Source organism: Procambarus clarkii, chromosome 24 (assembly GCF_040958095.1).
Source record: "Procambarus clarkii isolate CNS0578487 chromosome 24, FALCON_Pclarkii_2.0, whole genome shotgun sequence".
NCBI classification, from domain to species: domain Eukaryota; kingdom Metazoa; phylum Arthropoda; class Malacostraca; order Decapoda; family Cambaridae; genus Procambarus; species Procambarus clarkii.
This window is the reverse complement of record NC_091173.1, coordinates 10,872,133-10,884,786: the sequence shown is the minus strand read 5'-3', so window position 1 is coordinate 10,884,786 and position 12,654 is coordinate 10,872,133. Positions and strand designations below refer to the sequence as shown.

Below are 12,654 nucleotides of genomic sequence, written 5' to 3'. Positions count from 1 at the left end.
CATATTAGAACTAGTTTTAAGAAGAAACTCGCGATTGTCATTTTGCCCTGAACCCAGCGATACCACACTCCCTTCCCCGCCGCCACCACCACACTGGCACCGGGGCCGCCCGGCCGCCTCTTATATAGTTTCGCGTCGCGCTCTTGCCAACTTAACGTGCCCACTTTTCCGAAAATGACACATTATTCTATTTATTTCACTTTGTGTTATTCTTACGAATTACTGTGGCAGATTTAGAAGCAATTGTTGCGTGTTGGAGTGCCCTTGTTGACCCGTCTTCGTGCCCCTGTTGACAATTCTGCTTCAAACACTATATGCGTGTTAGTGGCTATGCATGAATGTCAAAATACCAGTCTTATGTAATCTGACCAACCCATTGTACCTTCTTGCAAATAATAATAATAATAATAATTATTATTATTATTATTACTCATGCTCCTGTTGTACGAAACCTGTGCATCTTTCCCCAAAGCGGATTTATTTACATTTATTAAACAGTTTATGAACTCTGAAGCACTACGAGGTAGTTTATAACAATAACAACCTTGGGTTGTGACGTTTTGAAGCTCATAAACTGTTTATTAGGTGTAAACAAAGCCGCCATGCTTCGTCAGTGGTTGCGTAAATGCTGTATACAGGAATCCAGGCCCCAGGATACCTTTCATCCCATTTCGCCGCCCAATTACATATATAATAACCTTAGAAATATAGTGCCGATCACATTAGTGTGCGCCGTTAAAACAAACATACATACACGTGATATAAACGTGTTTAAAACATGAAGTATGCAGAGGTGGCTGACAACCTGACATCAGTTTAGTGACTTGAAAGCTCGAGAGGACGGGCTGCGCTGACAGTAGCAGGGAGCAGGCGCGGCTGACAGTAGCAGGGAGCAGGCGCGGCTGACAGTAGCAGGGAGCAGGCGCGGCTGACAGTAGCAGGGAGCAGGCGCAGCTGACAGTAGCAGGGAGCAGGCGCGGCTGACAGTAGCAGGGAGCAGGCGCGGCTGACAGTAGCAGGCGCAGCTGACAGTATCAGCACGCTGGCGTGAGAGAGAGATGCTCACTCTACCAACACTGTGACCGTCACTACATGAGCTCTTGTAGCTGACGCTTGTCAGCTACAAGCGTCAGGTACTGGTGTCAGGGTCAGGGTCTTGTACTTGTTTAGACACGGAACCAAGCCGGTTCCTGTCGTCGTTGACCTCGTCTTCAAGGAGAAGTAATCAGATGTGTTGTCTTTTAACAAGGAAGTTTGTACCCTGTACATGACCTGGAGAGTGACGGCTGATCGCTTATAAACATTTCCAGGTGTTACTAGCTAACTACCTTCATTGTGATGATACAAGACAATTATGTAACGGGCAATTGTTCCGTCATTAACCTGTCTATCACCTGTTCTTGCAAATAAAATAGATAAGGCTCCCCCTGAGGACGCTTTCAGCAAGATTCGAGGAGCATGTTTTGTCTTGGGCTGGAGGAAGGGTTGGTCTTAAACTCTTACGAACTCTTAAGGGAAGGGAACTCTTAAACAGAACAGTGTAACATCACCGGTGACGTCACACGACAGAGATCATAAGTTGTGATTAGCGCTACCAAATAACGAGAATGACTGACGTAATTTGAGCGCCATATTGGAATTCCTCGCGTATGTAAGATAATATGTGTAAGTAATATATATATATATATACCTCTCAGGGAAGCCTCATGAAAATAAACATGATATATTCTTTAATAAATGAATGATTTATATTACAAATACGATCTGTTTTTTTCACGAAAGCAACTCAGTACAAGTGTACAAGTTATATGTACAGAATATAAACAAACATTTTATATATATATATATATATATATATATATATATATATATATATATATATATATATATATATATATATATATATATATATATATAAGCAAACTACCGGCAAAGCTGAAGAAACTATCGTCCAATTAGTGAACGTCTATTGTAGGAAAATTACTTGAACCGCCAATCGCAAAAGACATTAGTTGGCGTCTTGAAAAACATAGACTAATAAAGGGTTCACAACTAAGGGCAGCTCGCCTAGTTTAACAGACCTACTGCCATTATCATCCAGCATCTTTCAAGATGCTGGATGGCAGCGGGGAAGACCTGCGACAATCTATATCTTGTCTTTACCAGACTTTGATACTAAGCCTCACGACAGGCTCAGTAGAAACTTAAGAGACTCATGTTAATGGGGCGGGGGGAAGGGGGGTATAGGTTATCCACACTTGGATTACAGCTTGATTATTTAATATAAAGTATAGAGTTAACATAGAGGTTCGGAGTGGGTCGGGGTGACAAATTAGTGGCTAATTATTATAAACCCCAATTTTTTTATTTATTTAGGAGGGATATAGGAAAGAACTCGTTTGGAGGATGAGGGAAAATGGGCTTCGGGCTAGAACTATTAAAACAGTTTAATAACTTTCAAGAATAGATTAGATAGGTATGAATGAGAGGAGAGGATTAAACCGGACCCCGCCTAGTATGAGCCAACAGACCTGGCCCTTAATTTATAAAGTCTGAAGTTAAGCCATTAGGGGGCCGGGATCCACAATAAACTAATATACTAACTTAGCAGCTAGAACTCCTAATTGAATGTAGTATCGGCTCCGGTTAGCTGGATTGTTTAGTCTAGATTTGGATGCTTTCGGTTAGGCTAAACCACCGCATTTTTTACGGAGGGGATATGAAAAAGTCTATATTAAAAAAACCATTCAGCACACACTATACTAAAATCAGAATTGCATTTCACCATTATAAATTCACATTAATGCATTCATAAATCTATGTATCTATGTATTTACGTATGTAGCTGAGCCTAGCATTTTAAAAGCACTTCGATCACCTTCTGTGGTTGTTCAATAAATCTCTGAACTGTATGTTTGACAAATCTCTCACCCTGTCCATGGAGGACAGAAGAAAATGTATATATGCTGGTTAGCATTGTAAATGTGTGGCCACGTCTGTGGTAGAAAATAATAATAATAAAAAAAACTATACTAAAATGTTGAGAGAACATTCAACCCAACGTAGCTCTATATAAACAAACTGGAGAGATTGGTTGGAGTTATATGAGTACAAGTTAATGCTGCGCAATATGTTAGAGATGACTCTAATGATATCAAATAAACAGAAGAAAGTTATATCGGTTATTAATATATTTACTCTAGATAGCAATCTCAAGATCGATTACCGAAGAAATTTGAAATATTGATGGAAGTTGACACAGGCAAACTATAATTTAAAGTTGAGTATCGCAAGTCTCGCTTTTGCAAACTTATTTCAATTGTAAAGTTTCAGAACGAGCTGTAAACTCGACTCAGAAATCTGTTTTTTTAACTAAAATTTATATAAACACTATCCATAAACATTTTACCACTAGGCTGTAAACCGACTCCCAGTAATATACAAATCAGCTTTGTGACTCAGTTCACACAAAGTAATGACCCGGAAGTTCACTAACTTGTGTGAGAACTAATCGCCATATACATCCCCACGATGCCGCCCACAACAGTCCACTAACTCCTGGGTACCAATTTAAATAAAGAGAGGCTCCTGCAAAGAGGTTAGGCCAGTCTAGCTATACTGTAGTTATGTTAAGAGTGCATTCTTTTGAGTTGTTACGTATGTACATTATTCATATATATATATATATATATATATATATATATATATATATATATATATATATATATATATATATATATATATATATATATATGTCGTACCTAGTAGCCAGAACGCACTTCTCGGCCTACTATGCAAGGCCCGATTTGCCTAATAAGCCAAGTTTTCCTGAATTATTATATTTTCTCAATTTTTTTTCTTATGAGATGATAAAGCTACCCATTTCATTATGTATGAGGTCAACATTTTTTTATTGGAGTTAAAATTAACGTAGATATATGACCAAACCTAACCAACCCTACCTAACCTAACCTAACCTATCTTTTTAGGTTAGGTTAGGTTAGGTAGCCGAAAAAGTTAGGTTAGGTTTGGTTAGGTAGGTTAGGTAGTCGAAAAACAATTAATTCATGAAAACTTGGCTTATTAGGCAAATCGGGCCTTGCATAGTAGGCAGAGAAGTGCGTTCTGGCTATTAGGTACGACATATATATATATATATATATATTCATATATATATATATATATATATGTCGTACCTAGTAGCCAGAACTCACTTCTCAGCCTACTATTCAAGGCCCGATTTGCCTAATAAGCCAAGTTTTCCTGAATTAATATATTTACTATAATTTTTTTCTTATGAAATGATAAAGCAACCCTTTTCTCTATGTATGAGGTCAATTTTTTTTTATTGGAGTTAAAATTAACGTAGATATGTGCCCGAACCTAACCAACCCTACCTAACCTAACCTAACCTATATTTATAGGTAAGGTTAGGTTAGGTAGCCAAAAAAAGCTAGGTTAGGTTAGGTTAGGTAGGTTAGGTAGACGAAAAAACATTAATTCATGAAAACTTGGCTTATTAGGCAAATCGGGCCTTGAATAGTAGGCTGAGAAGTGCGTTCTGGCTATTAGGTACGACATATATATATATATATATATATATATATATATATATATATATATATATATATTCATATATATATATATATATATATATATATATTCATATATATATATATATATATATATATATATATATTCATATATATATATATTTATATATATATATATATATATATATTCATATATATATATATATATATATATATATATATATATATATATTCATATATATATATATATTTATATATATATATATATATATATATTCATATATATATATATATTTATATATATATATATATATATATATATTCATATATATATATATATATATATATATATATATATATATATATATATATATATATATATATATATGTAATGGTGTTGTACATTTTAAAATAAACTCACCTTACCAACGAAGCTAATCTCGGCTAATGTACAAGCTTTAAACTAATCTAGGACTAAGTACAAATCATATCGAAAACACCTAACCATAACTAGGCCTAAATACAATCCCTTAATCAAATCTATGCACAAATCCTAACATAACTTAGGCATATAAACAAACCGAAATCTAGGCCTATGAACACACCGTATCCTGGTCGGGGAGGATTGACTAGAGGGGCCAATCCTTAACGGTACGCCTTTGTTCACCCATCAGTGATTGGGTACCTGGTTGTTAAAGGATTCGGCAGGTCGTATTTCAGGGAAAATTAGGATTAAGGACATTCCCGAAACGCAATGCGTGTTAGTGGCTGTACAGGAATGTGAGGACGGCTGCATTAGCAGAATCGAAGGTTAATTTCGGTGTCAGACGCTGCTTGACTTCATTCCTTATAATTGTCGCACAATCCAGTCTCTCCAGGATTTTGGGCGATGATGATTTAGCACGTTTCCTGACACCTTTATATTTTTTATTTATTTATGTGTACAAGAGTTGTATATTTTTGTAGAGCCACTAGCAATCATACCGTTTCGGGCAGGTCTTTAATCCTAATTTTCCCTGAAATTCGACCCGTAAAATCGTTTTAACAACCAGGTACCCATTCACTGCTGGGTGAACAGAAGCTACGGTTAAGGATTGGCCACTCTAGTCAATCTTCCCCGGCCAGGATACGAACCCAGGCCAAATCGCTTGCGAAGTGCGGGCCGATTGCCTTACCACTGCGCCACGGGGGACTACACCCGACTCCTCTGTTCATCTAGCATTAAATAGGCATACGGGAATTAGTCAACTGCTGTGCGCTGCAGCCTGGAAAAGGTCAGTCAGGCCTAGGATGACCTTCAGGATCCTAATAGGCTCTCCGACCCCGATAATGGGCACCAGTTGATTGACAGTTGAGAGGCGGGACCAAAGAGCCCAAGCTCAACCCCCGCAAGCACAATTAGTAAGTATTAACACGATGTACTGAACGGGGTGAGAATAGCTTGAGCTACCTCACCCCTTTGTGTGTATTTTATCTCAATAAACTTATTTCAATTTAAATTTAAATTTCAATTAGGTGAGTACCTAGGATGTAACTTGGGAGGTCCTGGTAGGACAGTCGGGTTCGTTCTCGACGCACAATCGGGAATTCCGGGTTCGAATACCGGGCGGGACAGAAATGGTTGGGCACATTTCTTTTCTCCTAATGCCTCTGTTCACCTGGCTACTGTCCACCTAGCAGTAAGTAGATACCCAGGAGTTAGTCAGCCTGGTGTGGGGTTGCATCTTGGGCGGGGTTAGTAATTCGGCCCTAGGTGGGGGGGGGGAGGAGCAAGAGTCTAACGTGTCTGAACACACTCTGGCTTCCTGTCCCCCCCTCCCCCCCGTCCGGACACAATGAATTAAAAAGCAACCACCAAATACATGATTCATAAGAATAGTTAAGTTAGCCTTAAGGAGTCGTGTTTATCACAGAAAACGTATTGCTGATAGTGAAGTAAGCTATTCTATTTTAAAATATTTCTAATTCCTCTGCTGTCGGAGACAGAAAGCCTGAGTGTATATATACTTTAAAAGCTTTGCATACTAATGGCGTTATTAAATATGTATCTTTATGTAACAAGCATTAACTGAATCACGTTCTTCTGTATAGTTTTTTAAATAAAATGTATGTATTGAGGCATCAAGCTCATGCACTCCCTCCATACTACCTCACAACAGTTGACTAACTCTTGAGTACCTATGCAGGCGAGGAGTCACAATAACGTGGCTGAAGTATGTTGACCAGACCACACACTAGAAGTTGAAGGGACGACGACGTTTCTTAAGTACCTATTTACTTCTAAATGAATCCAAGCATTAGGTGAGAGGAAACGTGCCCAATAATTTCTGTCACGTCCAAGAATTGAACCCGGGGTGCCCAATTGAGAGTGGAGAACGATAAGTGTTGATACAGCAAGGTAAGCGAACTCAATAATTTATTGCACTATACATATGTAATGGTGTTACACACACACACACACACACACGTCCTCATAACCGAGCAGATAACGCTCGCTGGCGGTTGTCCTAAGGGTCCGGGTTCGATTCCCGGTCCGGGCAGAAACAGATGAGTTTCTGTCACCTGGTTCCTTTGTTCACCTAGCAGTAGACAGGTACCTGGGAATTAGATAGCCACTACAGGTAGCATCTTGGGAATGTGTGTGTGACAGGGGAATATAAGGAGAAGACATGATTGAGTGAATAACAGGTCAGGAGTGAGCACATTAGACAACCGACGGTTTAGAATGACGGAGCCCAAGAGCTAAAAGCTCCATGCAGCATGTACCAATAGTGAATACACACACACACACACACACACACACACACACACACACGTTAAGAAAAGCTTTGGGTTACAGTGTGCTGTAACAGCTTGAGTGCAGAGTGCATAATTCCCCCATTGTCTGGGACAGGAAGCCTCTTAGGCTTACTGAAATACCCTCCTCCTCCCTGCCCCCTCCACCTAACAACTGACTCTCCCCTACGTTAGTAATGCAACCCACAACAGTTGCATTACTCCAGGTATACTGCCACCTGATCACAGCCAGCCCTTGTAAGGCAATGTGTGCAGTAGTCTCAGCCGTTGTTGTTGAGTAGATTCAGCTACTCTGAACAAAAGTTCCAAGTAGCACGGGCTATGGTGAGCCCGTGTCTCAGCCTGTCCGGGAATCAACCCGGGGTACCAGTAGATTAGGTTACAAGCAGAGGCAGCGGCTACTACTGCCCTTCTACCTTAACCAATCCTTGTCCTAAAGGATACTTGGTCAATTCAGCCCGACGTCAAAGGGAGTGTGGCCGAAATAGGAGTTTCTCATCATTTTTGAAGGTCGGTCAAAGATTCTGGATACATGTACGATTTTAAGATGTGTATACATGTGGCTCCCAGCTCCAATTCACGAGAATGTACCACGGTCATACCCCCAAAAATAATATTTCCATTTTCTTGTATATGCTAACAAAATTAAATTATAAAATAGAAAATTACTGCCTGACCCGAGACCCCGTAAATCATCAATAGAGCGCTGTTGGGGGAAGGCTTCATACAAGCCTATGGTATATATATATATATATATATATATATATATATATATATATATATATATATATATATATATATATATATATATGTCGTACCTAGTAGCCAGAATGCACTTCTAAGCCTACTATGCAAGGCCCGATTTGCCTAATAAGCCAAGTTTTCCTGAAATAATATATTTTCTTTAATTTTTTTCTTATAAAATGATAAAGCTACCCATTTCATTATGTATGAGCTCAATTTTTTGTTATTGGAGTTAAAATTAAAGTAGATTTATGACCGAACCTAACCAACCCTACCTAACCTAACCTAACCTATCTTTTTAGGTTAGGTTAGGTTAGGTAGCCGAAAAAGTTAGGTTAGGTTAGGTTAGGTAGGTTAGGTAGTCGAAGAACAATTAATTCATGAATACTTGGCTTATTAGGCAAATCGGACCTTGCATAGTAGGCTGAGAAGTGCGTTCTGGCTACTAGGTACGACATATATATATATATATATATATATATATATATATATATATATATATATATATATATATATATATATCGTACCTAGTAGCCAGAATGCACTTCTTGGCCTACTATGCAAGGCCCGATTTGCCTAATAGGCCGAGTGATTTTCTTTTTTCAACAAATTGTTTCCAATTGGCTTATTTGAATTATTATTTTTATATTATACTATGAATCATAAATTATTGACATACTTATGTTAGTTTAGGATAGGTTATGCTAGGTTAAGTTAGGTAGGGTACGTTAGGTTTGGTCATATATCTACGTTAGTTTTGAGTCAAATTTAAAAAAAAATTAACTCAAACATAGTGAAATAGATAGCTTTATCATTTCATAAAGAATTTTTTTTATAAAAATATATAAATTTACTAAAACTTGGCTTATTAGGCAAATCGGGCCTTGCACAGTAGGCCGAGAAGTGCGTTCTGGCTACTAGGTACGACATATATATATATATATATATATATATATATATATATATATATATATATATATATATATATATATATATATATATGACAATGTCAGACCACGAAGGAAGAATTGAAACAGGAATTTCCTTAACTACTTTCGTATTTAATATTACATGTTCAGAAGGAATGAATATCTCCGCATAAAACTTGAAAGGCCCCAGAGCCAATATATAGCCGTATAACCCGTCCTCACACTAGGCTGTTTAAAGCAGCGGCCGTCCTCCGCAGACGCATTCATGAATGTTAACATACTGTGTGTCAAAAATTGGTTTGTTCTCATATATAAATTAATATTATTATACATACAAATTCTATGTATAGTTAGGTTAAGTGTTTTGGTTCTGTTTGCTGATTATTCAACCCGTCCTCGACTCAAGTCCATTACATCCAGCGGTCGACCCCCAGACACATTCACAAATTTTTACATGCTGTTCATTCAAAACGGAAATTTTCTCAAATATAAATTAATATTAAAATATATTATCATATTGTGCATATATTGTCATAGGTTAGGTTAGGTGTTTAGGTTCTGTTGGCGATTATCTGTATTTGTAGTACGAGGGTGAAGCATTTACAGCGTTGTGGTTCGAACAAAATTCGTCAGTGAAGCACTTGTTCCGGAAATCTTCGAACGTAATCAGTTGTGAGTCTTGTGTAGACCGCTTTTCATTCATGAACAGGGGAATTGGCGGCTGGATTAACGATCTTGAATATTTGCATGCGAGGACGTCCTCATAAACAAAGCCCAAAGTCCATTCCATGCACCCGCTAAACCCCCTGTTTATGAATGAAAAACGGTTTACACACGACTCACAACTGATGAAGTCTGAACACTTCCGGAACAAGTGATTCACTGAGGAATTTTGTTCGAACCACAACACTGTAAATGCTTCACCCTCGTACTACAAATACAAATAATCGCCAACAGAACCTAAACACCTAACCTAACCTATGCCAATATATACTCAATATGCTAATATATTATAATATTAATTTATATTTAAGAAAATTTCCGTTTTGAATGAACAGCATGCAAAAAATTATGAATGCGTCTGTGGGGTCGACCGCTGGATGTAATGGACTGAGTCGAGGACGGGTTGCTGAAGGACAGGTTGTGGTACCCTGTCGGACCGAATTCGAATCCTCCAGGCCTGTACGGATGAATATTGGCCTGGGGACCATTCATTATTTTTTGGTTTCTTTTAGTTTGTACTATTAATTACAAACCACTTATTGTACTATTAATTTTATAGAGCTTTATTTTTTCAGGACTCTATACAATTATTAGTACAAAAAGTGGTATTACTGGCGGTCCATCACTACATTCTGGTATTTTCCACCCAAACGTTTCTATAAGCACTACGTCTTGGGGAGGCTGGGCTGGCTTAGCTCACACACCAAGCTCTCCTCTGATGACGGCAAAGTTAGGATCAAGTAATGCAGCACCCGTCAGATACTAGCAGCAATGGAAGCAGGAAACCTAATTAAATTCGAGGCAAGAGCGGACAGCCTAGTTATGTCAGCCTGCCGCCAGGTGACAGCTTACTAATGTTACTCGTTACCTCTCAACTATCAACATCCATCCATTCGTCTCTTGGAACTATATTACTTCTTTTAATTTTGATTATATTGCTGTTAGCAATGTCTAAAAATATATACTAATACCAAAATACTTTATAAAATAAAGTATTTTAAATAAACATGTGGTGAGAGCAGACTGCAGGTGGTACTCGGCAACTGCCTGGTTCAAACACCACATTAATACTCGCCTAATGCTGTAGTTAACGCACAAATATATTTTATTTTATTTAGTGTAAAGCGACACAGACAAAATTTTGACTTAGAAATTGCGTTACATAAACATTGCAAGAACTTACCTGATTCTGGCGTGGTTGAGGGCGGCGTTGAGGTAGGGCTGGCGGGAGGCCGGGGACCCCACCATGGGCGCGCCCAGGGCCTCCGCGTTCTTGTGGAACTCCGCATAGCCTCCCAGCCCCCGCCGGCTAGGCACCTGCACACTCAGCAGCTCAGCCATCCTACTGCTGGGTCTGCTTGCCGGTCTCGTCAAGAGGCTTCGTCGCCCAAGCTCCGGGGGGCGTGGCCCGAATAAGGAGACGTGGCCACACTTTGCGGGTGGCTGTAGGGACCGCTTCCCGCACTGACGGCGCTCTTCACAACGTACAGGTAAGCAATGATGCTGTGTTCCCTTTGAATATTTGGTTGCCTGGCTGCAGCGACACAGCGCACGCACTCGTCCTGCTTGGGAACACAAGTCGCGCCCGCCACTGTCACCAGCCTTGTTTCCTTGCACGCACCAAAATAATCAATGCACGGATATGACTCCACTGTCACAACAAACCCCACTAAGCTGCTCCCTTTAAACCTCCCGCGCACCAGCGCCTGCACCAGTGTGGCTCTCCCTCGAGGCTGGCCGCTTCTCCCACCTGCTCAGGACACACTTCCCCACACCACCTCTTACTGGGCTCCCAACTCCTGCAACTACCACTTAAGTCCTCTGCTGCGTTACTCTCACTGTTCACGTATCTCTGGACGTATATGTTTCTTATCTCACACAAGCTTAACCAACAAGCCGATACACTAAAGCTCAGTATATTTGGAGCTCGAACGTAGACTCGCTTAAAGTCCTACGTACGTGGTGAGAGTGACAGACCAGCAGGAGGCCTCGTGTCATGCTGCCAGCTCGCAGTTCTCCTGACAACCCCAGACTCTCCAACTCGCTTCTTAATTTTCAGCTTAACTTTCTGCCTCGCCTTAATGTTCGCCTTCAAAACTCCTTCCTCGAGTCTCTCAGTAAGCCCTTCCGTCTACCTCGCCCTCCTGTGTTCTGAAGCTCACGTACACTTCCCCTTCGGCGATATTCTTCAGATCATTTGCACTGGTAATCACTTCGTGGATGCATGCCGTCAACCTGCAAAGAGAAAGAGAGACGTAGTAGTTGGTTACATGGAAGTGAACGCGGCTGGCGCCATTTTTCAGGCGTGAGCCGTAACAGGGTTGCTGCAGCGGCCATACAGCACACACACACGGCTCCTCCACACTCATGTGTATTAATGTATACTGATGACCAGACCACACGCTAGAAAGTGAAGAGACGACGACGTTTCGGTCCGTCCTGGACCATTATCTAGTCGATTGTGATAATGGAAAGTATGTTAATACATATTGTCTGGAACGGAGCATGACCAGAGTCCCGACACATGTGCTATCACCTTATGTGATACATTTCAATGTACTTGCGGGGGTTGATCTCTGGCTCTTTGGTCCCGCCTCTCAACCGTCAATCAACTGGTGTACAGATTCCTGAGCCTATTGGGCTCTATCATATCTACATTTGAAACTGTGTATGGAGTCAGCCTCTACCACATCACTGCCTAATGCATTCCATCTGTTAACTACTCTGACATTGAAAAAAAAAATTGTAACGTCCCTGTGGCTCATTTGGGTACTCGGTTTCCACCCGTGTCCCCTTGTTCGCGTCCCACCCGTGTTGAACAGAGAATGTATGTTAATTTGCGTGTCTAAATGAGTTTGTGCGCGTGCCACAGTTTTCCTAATGTAGAGCTTGTGCATGGTCCTGTCTCC

The 12,654-nt window shown here is 40.0% G+C and overlaps 1 protein-coding gene across 1 annotated transcript in view; it reads right to left on the bottom strand.

Moving 5' to 3' along the window:
- Positions 1-11,975, bottom strand: part of LOC138368178 (ATP-binding cassette sub-family G member 1-like) — a 66,071-nt gene extending 54,096 nt beyond the window's left edge. Inside the window, exon 1 of the mRNA XM_069330607.1 lies at positions 10,929-11,975. Within this exon, the coding sequence (XP_069186708.1) occupies positions 10,929-11,086 (158 nt within the window). The 5' untranslated portion in view covers positions 11,087-11,975. The remainder of the gene's footprint in view (positions 1-10,928) is intronic.
- Between the last annotated feature and the right edge of the window lie 679 nt (positions 11,976-12,654).